The 13,517-nt window shown below is 39.3% G+C and overlaps 1 protein-coding gene across 1 annotated transcript in view; it reads left to right on the top strand.

The window, feature by feature from the left end:
* The window catches only part of PHF20 (PHD finger protein 20), a 69,004-nt gene that overhangs the window by 28,793 nt on the left and 26,694 nt on the right, over nucleotides 1–13,517 (top strand). The window contains exons 13-14 of the mRNA XM_062505256.1: nucleotides 312–491; nucleotides 7,357–7,635. Of these exons, the coding sequence (XP_062361240.1) occupies nucleotides 312–491; nucleotides 7,357–7,635 (459 nt within the window). The remainder of the gene's footprint in view (nucleotides 1–311; nucleotides 492–7,356; nucleotides 7,636–13,517) is intronic.

Below are 13,517 nucleotides of genomic sequence, written 5' to 3'. Positions count from 1 at the left end.
ACTTGCTTTTCTGCCCTGTCCTTCACTGCCTTTCCCTTTGGAGGAAACTCTTGTAGTAGGTTTGAGGAGATCGGTCCTTTTCTGGGCTTTAAACAGTTAGTTAGCTTGTGTCTTTCTAAGCAGCTGTAAGTTAGAGGGGTGCTACAAGTTAGTTGTGTTGCAGAAATTGTGTGACCAAAAGCTAGCAGTCAAGAGCATGGATGGGTAGTTTTCTCCATTATAATGTGAAAATTCCCCCTCCCTGACACCCAGTGTTCTTCAGTATGCTTTTGTATGCATTTTACTCAGTGGAAATTTTTTTCTCGTTCTAGTCCAGTTAGAAATTCCTGTTGAATCTGACCAAAGTTTTGGTGAACAGGGATCACCTGGAAATACATCACATAGCACAGCACTCAGTACAGATGCCGGTTTGCAGGAAGAAAAAGCTGAAGACACTGAGTCTTCCTCTGTTCCTGTCAGAACTCAAGAACCTTCTGCTGCTACAGGTTCAGGTTTTTCATATTTAATATTGATGCATTTCTTAAGGCAACTGACACCAGATGTTTTGTATTTGTGCAAGTGTTAAAATTGTGCATTCTTGCAGTTTTACCCTTTGTTAAAAATGCATATTTTTATTCCTCGTGGACTCAGTTTTAATCTTGCGCTTTCAAGTTGGACAGCAGTCTTAATAGTGGAAATCATAATTTTTAAATGACTGGGTGTAATACTTTGAGCATGAGTGATGAAGTTTACAAATGCTTGCGTTCAGTGTTTGGAATTCTGGATTATATTGAATTTAACACCATAAAAGGTCAGGTTCTTTTCTCCCTAATGTGCTGCTAGTATGTGGCAGTATTACTGTTACTGCTGTTTGGGAATCCCAGTTGTGCGTTTTTATATCCTTATGTTTAGACTTGAAGGCTTTAGTGCATATTTATGAAATAGTTCAAACATTTCAGTTTCCGTCTTAATAGATACACTCTTATTTTCTCTTAGCTGGGAGTGTTATCTTGCCTTTTTTCAAATTAAAAATTCCTATGCAGCTAGTGGACTGTCAAAACATGGTGCTGTCCTGTGATTATTTCTTCTAACTTTAATCTTTGGATCTGCGGCTGACTGGGGAAACTTGAAGTACATATTTCCTAGTTTATGCTCTATCAAACAAGTTTAATTTGAAGTGTAACAGCATTTGGAGATACTTGGAGTTGCTCAGCATTGCTGGAGTAATGTTGTGTTTGCTGGTTATTTTAAATGTCCCTCTTGTTTGCACGTATCATCTTTTGCTCACTGATGTAACTGTTAAATGACATGTCCTCTGCATTTCCACTAATGGGTACCCTCACTGCAGGAAGGAACTGAGCTTTCCTTTGCTCAGGTTGGTGTGTAAATGGTCTTCTGCTATTTAGAAATTTGAGTTCTTTTGATGTTGGTCTCCTTCAGCTGTTGCTGAGCAAATTTGTAGTTTGGGTTTCAACTCACGAGAATTCCAACTGAATATGTAATATTTGTGTGTAGGGAGTCATTCACACTAATGGAATGTGTGGGATGTGGCCTGAGCTTGCTGCATTAGATACACGCAGCAAAGCTGTTGGAACGGGGCTTGGCTAACATCTACCCAAAGGCTCTGATAGAGTTTGTGCACTCTTGCTCCTGGCTTTTCTGTCAGGACTTGAGCAAGATAGATTAAAGTTAATTTGTGAATATTCACTCACATTGAATTCTGACCTGAAGTACAACACTGATGGTACATAAAAATCCACACTTCTGAGCGTGGATTTTATTTTATTTAATTGAAAGTTGTTTTGGTTAACATTAGAAATCAGAATCAATGGACATCCAGATGTGGCAAGCAGGTGTTTTTATTGTAGAGCACTTTTTTGGATTGGGGATAAAAGCTATGCAGGGTCTTTGAGTAAATACTGTCACCTGAAATCCAAGTACAAAAATGTACATTTCCATAGTTAATCAACATTAAAAAAGTTACTAATGAGCAGTTTTAGATGAAGATTTTAAAATTTATAGATGCTCTCCCAGGTAAATCCTTTGTAGTTAAAAGTGGATCTGTGTTCCCATCTTCGTGCTCTGTCTTGGTTGTGGGATCCTAGCAGTACACCCTAGTGCTTATGAGCTGCCTGATGGGGGAACAGAAGGGCTTGGTGTTTTACCTGGTAGTGGGGTGTGTGTGTGTAGCAGCATGACAGTGACAGGTGCCTCTAGGTAGGATCTGAAAATCACCAGTGGCTTCTGCTCTTGTGGAGGGATAGATGTTACAGAGCCCAGTCATGCTGTCCTAAAAATAGCTGGTGTTGGAGACTGCGAGCTGGATTAACTCATTTATGGATGATTGTCAAGGGTACAGATATGCTCCAGATAGAATAACTGTGTGTCAGACAGTTGTGTTCATTATGTTCTCAGTCTGACATGTTTAAAAGCAATTCAGGGCTTGGTAAGGGGCAGAGAATATTGTTGGAGAGCAGGTGGTGTATGGGGCAGAGGAGTGTGTCTGTTGGCTGTGAGATTCCCATGAAGTACAGCATGGAAGTTAGTAATTGGTAACTTTTCATATTTATAACAAAGCAGTATTGTAAGCCAGTATTAACTGTTGCTATTTGTCTGTAAACATTAGTCATTTAGTGGGAACTAATTATCTTCCTGTAGGAAAATACTGTAAAATCGATTTTCCTCATGATATGTTAGTGTCATTTTGGCATTGTTGACTAATGCATTCTGTTACTACAAATTTTTACCTAGCATGAGATATAGGAAGAACATGATTTTTATAGTGTTTGTATATCAGGGATTTTTAAGGACACTAGCACTCGTTTTAAGGGGTGTTTTTCTATTCACTGGTTGGTAGATGATTCAAGATTCATAGTGGTTGCACACATTTATAACAGCAGACTGGAGTCTGGAGTCTTCCTATGACTGAGAGGTTCTAAAATGTAACGTGTTCTGAAAGGGCAATATAGCATTGCTTGTCAGAACTGAAGTTCCATTTTTAAATGTCTCAACAAAATTCTGAATAATTACATAAAGATTAAAATCCTGCTGGCTTTTGGCACCTCTGATGACAAGGGATCAGAAGTGGTGACCAGAATTTAGCTAAATCAAGCTGTCTTTCCAAAAAATATGTGACAGTCTGTTGGCAAACTTTTGCAGCCAGTTAAAGCTCTGCATATACCTGAAAATAGAAGCATTCCATAGCTGTTCATGTGAGTTTACTCTTAAAAATTCCTTTTAGTTTAAAGGTGAGCTGCCTTTGCTTTGCACAGATCTGCTATCATGTTTATGTTTGTAGTCATATTTGCTAGCACTCTTGAAATTACTTACTTATTTGCATAGACACACATCAGGGATTCTATTTGCTTTATACTTAGGCCTGCTTTTCTAATTTTTTTTCTGTTAGCTTTGGGTTTCATTTAAGGAGAAGCATAAGACCTTTTCATCAGTTTGAGAGAGTTGCTTTTTTTCCTGCAGCTCACTTCAGTAGGCTTTGATCCCATCAAGGTAGCATAAAAGTTGTATTTTTGAGCCTAACAATATATGGTAGGTAAGTCCATCCTCCTTTGCTCACTTGAAGCTCCCTATGGTGAGGCACCACATTCTGGTCACAGTGTTTCAGTTACATGTCAAAGTGCAGCCTTTACATTCCTCCAGCACACGGGGAAACTGGTGAGTGGAGGGCTGTAGGAAATACTGTCTTGAGTAGTTCTTACAGTGCCAAGTAATGTTAGAGCTCAAAACCCCACAAGTTTATAAATATGCAATGATGAGTGATTATTCATGCTCTTATGTATATTTCATACACTGGGCATCTCCTTGTGTGGATTCTGGATGCACTGGAAATTCTTGAATGCTGTCCCTATCTAAATTAGCTTGAGAAGAGCAATTAAGCAAGATGGTTTTTGTTTCACATCTGAGATACTGAAAGGAAGAGGGTTTTTGAAAATAAAGAAAGAAATGTAATTTGAGAGCTGAAGTGATGACACACTTGGTGAGCTCAGGCAAAACAACACAAGATTAAGCTAAAGAATGAAATAAGTAATTAGTGAGGACATTGACCCAATGATGTGAAGTGGTGCAAAGCACAGTGTAGAAACTGTCAGCTCAAGCGTGTTTACCATGACCCATCACGAAGATAATGCACCAGAGAACATGAGTTTCAGAGAGTTTCAATGTGTTTAATTTAACAGCAAGTGAAGAAATAATTGGATCTCCACTTAGTATTTCTTTGGAGACCAGGAAATAGAGAGTGAAGGTCTCCTCATTTTAGCAAGCAACTGTGTGTGGAGGTCCAATAGCTCAAAACTTCAGTAAGGCCAGCTTTAAGTGGGAGGGAAATAGGAAGAGTTCTGTGCACTAATGGCTTCTTGGATTGTTTACCAGGGGTTGCAGGAGATGCCACAGGATGACAGACCTTCAGTCAAGGTACCATGCTGCTGCCAAATATCCCTGTTCCTGCAGGAGTCATGTCAACAAGAGAATTGGCAATGGGCTAAAAACACCTCTGGTGGACTTGGAAACTTCACAGTGTGCATTTTACAGTGAACTTAGTGCTGAGCATGGTCATAGTTTGACCCTTGGATAATTTACCCCAGTGAGAAACGGGAAGGGCTGCTGACTAGAACACCGAAGGAATGTAGTGAAACTTAAAGGACACACTGATGTTTGACCATGAGTTGTAATGGATGACTGAAAAGGAGATGAGGGGTTTGAATTTTCATTATAATCATGGGAGAAATAGCAGGTGTTAATTTACCATTCACTTTGTCTGTACTCACAAAAAATACCCACCAAGCTCCTTTGTAAAGGCAAGTGCCTGAAAATCTGAAGACAATACACTTTCTCTAGAAAGCTATTTTAGTGCCATGTGTTGTGAACAAAAATTCTATGTGTAAGCATGATAGGTGCCCCTTTAGGTGTTGATGCAGGATGTCATTTTCAGAGCACACGGAGCAAGGGCTCTCTAGAGGCTCCCCTGGGTGGCAGAGTTGGCTGGCAGTTTTCTACTGTGCCTGAGTGACAGGGAGTACTATTGTGCTACTTGTAAAGTAGGAAAATGAAGCGATGGGAACGACTGAAGCTTTGCTTCAAATTTTGTGGGAATGTCTGTGTTTTTATTACTCTGAATATATTGTTTTTGCACATTGCAGTAAGTTTTTTTTGTCTGATTCTTTTCCCTTTGTTCCATGTCTTTGTTATCCCTATTTCTAACGCGAGCTAATGCAGTCTTGTCTAACTTGCAGCTGATCAGTTAGAAGCCATTCCCTGTGTCTTCTCCAGAATTTGTCCAGCTCATTGGAGGGGAAATGCTCTGAGTTTTGATGCAGGGCCTCATCCTGACAGTTGTGTGGTGGTGTAATAGTTTCCCTTGCCATCTTTGCAATGTTTTGTGAAGTCTTTGGATGCCATTACTCCCTCTGCTGCAGTTGTTTTTCAGCTTCGTGTTGGTTATTGAATAGTAATAAGTTCTCAGTATCTGTAGTCCCAAATGCTGGGTTTTTTTTCCTTCACAGTCAAGAGAATCTTTCTGTGTTTGCTTTCACTAAACCCACAGGCCATTGCACTGAGCCTTCCTGCAATACTTCTTTGTTCTTCCTGAAAGCAGCTTTTGATGGTCTGCAGTATATTTTAATTTTGGTATTGACAAACTTCGTCATTCTGCAAGTGTGAGTCTGGCTTTGCTGCAGTCTTATTGATGTTCCTGTCAGCATGTTCTTAACGTGGCTGTGCCACAATGTCTTCCTTCTGGTCATTACACTGTGAAACACCCAAAACTAGTGTCTTTCTTTGTACTATTTCCTTCTCCAATCTCACTGCATATTCTTTCTTTTAACCAGCTTGGTGTTACATATGACTTAATTTTTCCCTATGCATCAGGGTACAATTAGTTGTGTTTTCTCCATGTTAAAGATTTGTTTGTACACAGTACTTAAGGCTGGGTGGGCCTCACATATAGCTGTCTAGGATGCTTCTTTGCACTGTGACACCCTTTAAGTCTGCTGCTCAGTAACACCATTTCTGATACTGCATGCTAAAAACTTGGAAACAAGCTGTATGTGTTTTTACTCCAGGATCATGTTGACACTGCCTTTAACACTCCTCTTGTTCAAAGCATTACTGCACTTACAGGAAATCTTATTCTTGTTCATAATGTTTCTGGGTACTTTTGTCCCTTGCTTACAGCTACATCTAATACAGTATCTTAACTTTCATAAGCTGCATCCCTTCAGCTTTAGTCACTATTGCTAGGTTTGGGTCTTGCAGTTAAACGCTTCTGTCTTAATCATGAAAGTTGTTGAAAACAAATTGGAAAATTGTGTTTTGGAGGGAGGTTTTTTTGTGGTGTGTGTTTGTTTGTTTTTTGGGGGGTTTTTTGTTTGGTTTTTTTTTGTGTTTTGGGGGTTTTTGTGTGGTTTTTTTGTTTTGTTTTTGTTTTTTTATGATGCCTCATTTCCATTGTCATCTAGCTGGGGAAGGATTTTTTCATGCTGTGTGTGTATTAGTGATGGATAATTGCCTAGATCTATTTAATCTATTTAGATCTGCTTCCTCAGTTTTACTTCTCATGTGTTGTACTGAGTACAGATACTGGTGACAGTAATTTGATTTAATTCAGCATGTTTCTTTTGTATGTTTCTTAGCAAAAACATGAACGAAAAGTTTCTGAAATTCATGATAGGTACAGCCCTGGGTTGCGCAGCAGTGCTCTATGGAATAGGTGCATTAAAATGTTCTTACATTTAGATCTTTAGACTTTCCTTGCTTTTTTGAGAAACTAAGTATAGCTCATAAGGAACATTTTGTAACAGATGCAAGCAGTTTTGTTTTTCATTGCTGCTTAAAAATTGAAATAAATTCCAGTTTTGCTATAAAAATGTTCTGAAGTACTGCTTCTCTTGTCTTTGGAAGTAGCTGGGCTTTGGTGGTGGGACTGTGCACCCAGAAAGCAGGTAGCAAAATAACTGTAAGCGGAGAAGCAGAACTCTTTTCTTGTTCCACTAAAGGTGTGAGTAGTTGTGAAAAATAATCTTTAGTGTTTAGACTTAGGGATGTAATCTTTGTGTGATTCAGTCTTCTGTCTTCAGGAGCGCTACACATATAAAGTGATGTCAGGTGTTGGGCAAGGACTCAGGGAAGCAAAATACTGTAACTTATTCATAAAAGCAGTTATTGTGAGCAGTGTAGGGTAGACTTCTCTCTTTAAAGTTATTGATCTTAAAGGCAGATAAGGCATTAATATTTTATTTTTAGCATTTCATAGTTAATACGTGTGAATGCATGCTTACTTAACTTCTTTTTTGCTGTTTAAGTTTAGGAAACCATTTGGTAAATTCAGCATATGCATGGGGCAATTTATCTGTTTTGTTCTTACAGTAATAAAACCTTGTAGGACAACAGATTTTCTTGCATCAAAAAAAGCTGCAACTGTTGACCAAGATCACAAGTTTAGATGCAAGTTCTTGGACTGTTCAAAATCCTTCCGCAAAGCCAAGTTATTGCATTATCACATGAAATACTTTCATGGAGTGGAGAAGGCTGCAGAATCACAGCAGAACCCTGTAAAAAGAAATATTCAAACCAGAGCTTCTTTGGCTTCTGAAAAAGCTAATCAAGAAAGGTCAAAAAGAGGACGGACCACAGCTGGTTCACTGTGTAAGTATGGTGCTGATCTTTCTTTTTTTAAACAGCAGCAGGCAGGACAGGCAGAAAATATCACAAATCAATTTTCTTTTGGACTGAAGGAGTCTCTTTTAGGGCTGTGTCTTAGCATGTTTCTTTGTGGAGAAGAAGCTTAATATGTGTATACATCATGTTGTAGAAAGATATGAAGATGTTCCTTCTTCTAGAATTCAAGATCATGTTCTGGTAAAGATCCCACTATGCAGCTTCTCTTATTTTTCTGTAGAAGCTCACTTGTGTATTAAGCCTCTGTTCCCTTTTAAAAACCACAGTTCCCTGAGTTTCTGTCTTGATTCTTTTTTCCTCCTGGCTTACAATTAGTATTGGTTGGAGACTTCTGTCCTTTTCTGTATTAGGGAACAGTTTGAGTACCTCCAGTTCTCTCCTATTTCTTCCTTGTCTTTAGGTTTTGACTTTATTTATCTGTACTTTACCGCCTTCAAGTATATACCTGGCTGGAAATCCAGTACCAGTTTCTGCAGTATTTACTGTTCTGTAGGATGAAAAATCCTAGTATTTAACAAATGCAGTTGTTTCAGCTGTACTTGAAAAAGATCTTCACACAACAGATGGTCAATGGAAAGGAATAAAAACTTAGTGACTAGCCAAAAAAAAAAAAAAGGAAGTTTTGACTGCTTTGCAGTCAAAATCAAATTCACTTCTGTTTCACCCTCATTCTCTGAAGTGCTTTCTGCCTGGCATGATAGCAATCTAGGTCTAGTGTGAACTGCAGTGGTTGTTGATAACCTGTCCAGACTTGGCTCTTGTGGACTGATGTCTGTGTACTGCAAGTCTGTAAAACTAGTCATGTCTATCTTTCCACTGAGCCTTTTTTTATAAAATCCATCTTTCTCCTTGCTGAATTCCCTGATGCCTTTTGTCTTTGTAGTTGATCTTGCATTAATACTTTAAGAATTGAAAAGTTTTGCAAGTTGCTTACAGAGTTCCAGCTCACTACAACAGGATATATCCTTACTTCGCTTCATGGCTGCTTTTCCTAAAGAGTCCAGAAAATGACTTTTCATTTGAGGTGATACTACTTGTTCCTAACAAGATAAATTTGACTTCACATAGTTACTGCATGTGAACCCCAAATACTTCTGTATCTTTAAATAATGCAAAGGCATAAGCTTGGATTACATAGGGAAAGAGTTCTCTTTAAATGCATTAGGCTGTAATGATTTGTATGTATTGTACTCTGTATGCAGCTTAATTGAACCCAAGTGTTGCCTGGGGGAATATACCTGAGATAAGCATGGTGTGAGGACTGGCTGCTGACAGCTGCAAAGTGATCAAAACAGGCTTTGATGTCATGGGCATTTCAGTAACCAGACTTCTATTTGGCTCTTTCAAACTGTGTAATTACTTTGATTTGAGAAGTTGTTTTGTTGTGATTGTCTTGAATACACTGACTAGTGACTCAAGATCTTGACCCCTCCATTTATCCTTTCTTCCAAATGCCTACAGTCAGATGCACCATCATCACTGGTAGGTAATTCCTTGTGGAGTGAGATGTAACTGTATTTGCTTATTTTTAAGCCCCCACCCCTCTAATTCCCCATTTGTGGATGGATACTTTGCACTTGGATGATTTCCATGATGTGCTTCACAGTGGCTCTCTGCAGAGTACCTGGGGTGTGCTCACAGCTGCTGAACATGGCATCAAGGTGGAAGGGAGGGGCTGTAAAGTTCTTAAGTCATTTTCACAGTTGAAAAAGTTTCACTGCTGTTGTGGAGCTATGGTACATTTCTTCTTGATGAGGAAAAGCAGTGTCATTATATGTTAGTTATATGTCTGATACTAAGCCATTTTTTCTAACTCAGTGTGTTCTTGATTTCCCTAATTTTTGTTGGGTGCTACACAGTTGAAAGCAGAGTTAATGAGGTTAGTCAGCTCTTACTGTAGTATTTGAAGTTCTGTTCTTCTATCTTAACAGCATGTACAGAAATCCAGTCATCTAGGCAAGACTTTCTGTCTACTGAACACTTAGGGCATGTTTTCCAAAGGCTTTTCAGGACATACTGCTTAGAGTTAAAGCTTTTGAATTGATAATTTAGTCTGGTATGTGGTGGGTATACTTTTCATCTTAGCAATCCTTTTGTGAGCAAAAATTCTCCTGTTTGGAAAGAGCATGTTTTGGTACAGGTGTCCTTTTCTTGTACTTCACTGTATTAGGTAGATTTTAGTGCTTAAGAAATGGTGGCAATTTCTAGCAGATAAAACTTGCAGCAATTTTTGTTATTCCATAAACTTGAAGATGCTCTTGCTTTAGGAGCTTTGTCACACTTCCCTCACAAATTTTATTTTAGACTTCTTGGACTCCTTACTCTTTCTGCTACACATAAAATAAATGGTGAGGGTTGTCTGGTGCTGGATTTAAAGTGAAAATACTGCTTCTAAAGTTGTAGGAAAATACACAATATTCAGAACAGTAGGAAGACCTTTCCTTTGCAGTGCTTAAAATTTTAACATGTAGAAAAGATGGATGTAAGTGGTCTTCAGTGACCATGTTGTGGGATTTGGGAAAAAACAATTTAAATGTAGTTGCTTTGCACTGAAGTGGAGACTCTGAAATTACAATTTCTGATATATAAATCGTGCTACTTGGCATCAAAATCAAAGCTTGAGTGAGCTGGAAAAGTTAATGTGGGAGTGATTTGAACTTTTGAACTGTTTCCCCCTTTTTCCAAAGAAGGATCTTACCTTTGCAGTGGCCCACTTGACAGGTCTCTGAATTCTGTAGTTGCTCTGAACAGAGAGTAAGGAGCTGCCATTGCCTGCAGCTTGTATTTTACATGCGCCTTACAGAATATGCCTGAACAGAATGACTAGGACTTCATAGCTAGTGGATGTGTTTAGGCAATACGTTTCTTAAATTTATCAGGAAGTAGTATGAGATCATGATGAAGCTGATCTTCCCCTAAGTGCATACTGCCATACTTACCTCCTTGAGTTGTTGCTGCTTCTGGCCTCAGGAAAGAATTTTCCTTTCATAGAAGAAGGCAGTTGATGTGTTCCCCTGGGCTATAGGAGATTCAGGTATACCTGCCCTCAGCTCTCAGGTTACATTAGACCTCAGCAGCTGCATTGCAGAACCACCTGCAGCCTGTGTCAGGAAAGTAGAGATCTGCACAAATGTGTGGATGCATAAGCCTTAAAGAGGCTTTTTGAGTCTGGGCTGCAGATGACTTCAGTGTTGGTCTCAGATGAAAGAGTTGCTTAGATTTTGTGCTACTTCAAATAGAGATGCTCTATTAGAATTATTACTTGGAAATTAAATGTGGTACAGCATCTGTGAAAATTTGTCTGTTAGTTACTTACTGATAACTGTAATGAAAGAACATAGTAGACCTGGATTGTGTACCCATATGCATTGACCTTAAGACAGGCTTTTATCTTTGTGGCCCCTTCTCTTTTGCTGCAGAACCCCTTAGTTTACTGTTGAAGTACATAATCCCATACTGTGATTTGTGCCCTACAGAGACTGTAAACAATTTTATCTGTAGGTACCAGTAACCTCAAGAGCAAACAGGAGTTACATGGAAGTTCCATCTGAGGTGATTGCAGTGCTCTTAATGCTCCTAATAACTACTTAGTACTGCTGTCTGCACAACTGTACTGACAGCAAGCTCATGAGTTGGTACCCATTGACTCCTAGGACGTAGTTTAGCTCTTCTCAGTGGTTTTGGGACTTCACTGTACAGTATTAGGCTTTGATTTGGGGTCTGGATGTAGAACAGTAGCCTCAGTCTGGTGATTTGCTACCACTCTTGGCTCTCCTGTGTTCCTTGTCATGAGGAAGAAAGCAAAGAAACAGGCCTGCAATTTATAGTTTGGATACTGTAAAAAAATCTGTCCCTGCTGTAGAGTTCATATGAAGCACTTAAAGAGGGGAAAAAATATTTTGTCAGTCGGTTTAATTTTTTTTACATAACCTCACTTTTAGAAAATTCTGCCTACCAAAGTTAACTACTATATGTCCTGTTAGTGTATAAATGACTTCACGCATGAATTCTTTACATGAATGCATGTAGACAAAATAGGTGTTTTGTCTTTACTTGTGTTACTCATGAGAGCTGAATTGTTTATGGGTGGGGTTGGCAAACTTGTTTTGACATCTTAAAACATCTGGGGCCTGTGGTAGTCATTAGCAGCTGTTCACAGGCTAACCTCTGGCTGGTTGTGTAGTGGTTGTCAGGTTATTCCTTTAGGAAGTTTTCCTGTTTTCTCTTGATTCTGACTGACTGATGCCTCTGCTATGGAATGTGCATAGTGGTCTACAAATGTGTTTTGTTTTTTTTTAACCTTGCAGCAGGGGAAGATCTACATAAACACCCCCTGTGTTTGCAGAATTGCCAATTGTATTTGGCTTATCATGACAATGCTGCATTTGGTTTCTAGGGATGGCTGCAAGTCAAGATGAAACATGGTCTTTCAGTTCTTGAAAATGCCACTGGAAGTTCTTAACAAGTGATATCATAGCTGTGGATGGTAACTTTGACTCATACTTGGGAATGCAGTCTCTGCTTCCTGTGAAATGCTGAGTTACCTTCTTACCTGGGGTCCTACATCAGGGATCCAGGGGAGAGAAAGCTACTTCCTTGTCTGTCACTGAACCTTGATGTGCTTAGCAGTAAGTTCTCGGAAGCTCTATCTGTGTGGCTTTTGCATTGTTGAGGGAATTTTACATCTCAGGTCTGTATGTTAGTTTCTAAGATCCTTCATAGCTTCTGGGTCAGCTCTTCTTATGACAGTGGATACTTCTTCCAGGCTTAGGAGAGAGAGGCCTGAAAGAACTCCGTGGAAGAAGGCTGGAGGCAGTTAATCAGCAATCCTGTTCATCTCCAGTATCTTGTGAACATACCTGCTGTTCCTATAGTGGTATTCAGTATCATCTGAGCTGGAAATCAGTTTGCTCTGTTTAATCACAACGATGCTGTTCAAGGACAATGAAAGTGCCATTGCCCAGAGTGTCAGGAGGCTTTTCATGCCTTTTGTCATTTCCCTGAGGTAGGACACAGGTTTGTGTCTTCATGGGGCCTGCACAAGCAGATTTAGGAAACACATAGGGGTCCCCTGTGTATTCCTCATAGGAATCTCTATAGGTGTGGTCCTGCTGCAGCCTCTCAACCCAGTCATCCTGTGACTGCGTGGAGGCAGAGGAGTAGGAAATCTTCAGGAGAGTTAAGTTGGCTTGGGGAGACCAGAGGATGGAAGCAGGTGGCACACTCTGCAGGTTGTACTAATGCAGAAAATCCAAATGTGAGGAATGTGCAAGATTTAAAGCCACATGCCTAAATATAAGGTCTTGGTTGTGGTTGTTATGAATAATTGTTCTTTGTTCTTTAGGGAATGATTTTATAAACTGACCTAAGTTATACTTCCAGTTGAAGAGGAAAAAAAGACACTTTAGTGTGGAAGGCTTGTAAGTTTGCATCTCCATGGCATCAGTTTTAATATTTGCTGTCCGAAAAGTTGAGGATCAGTTTCCAGGTTTTTAATCTCATCATCTCGAATTTAATCACAACTTCTAAAATATATTTCAGAGTGCTCAGAGATCTTAGAAACCCTCTAAACTTTCCTGTCAGTGGAACAGAGATATTTCAAAACCTAGCATGTTTGTGTAAGTTACTGGAGGGGGAAAAAAAAAAAAAAAGCTTCCAATGTATGATAGAGTACTTTGACCTCCTCCCCCAGGGCGATGCTACGGTTAGCTGAGAAATATTACAGAAATATATTAACTTGTGTGTCATAGAAGACAGGAGGTATTCTTGGCAAACATCTCCTTGCAGCTAAGTCTCACAAAGCTATAAAAATCCAGTGGACACAAAATGCAGTTTTGCTTCACCAAGAG

The sequence above is a fragment of the Cinclus cinclus genome, chromosome 18, assembly GCF_963662255.1.
Source record: "Cinclus cinclus chromosome 18, bCinCin1.1, whole genome shotgun sequence".
Taxonomy (NCBI): domain Eukaryota; kingdom Metazoa; phylum Chordata; class Aves; order Passeriformes; family Cinclidae; genus Cinclus; species Cinclus cinclus.
Note: the sequence above shows the minus strand (reverse complement) of the source record. Positions and strands in the feature narration are given on the sequence as shown.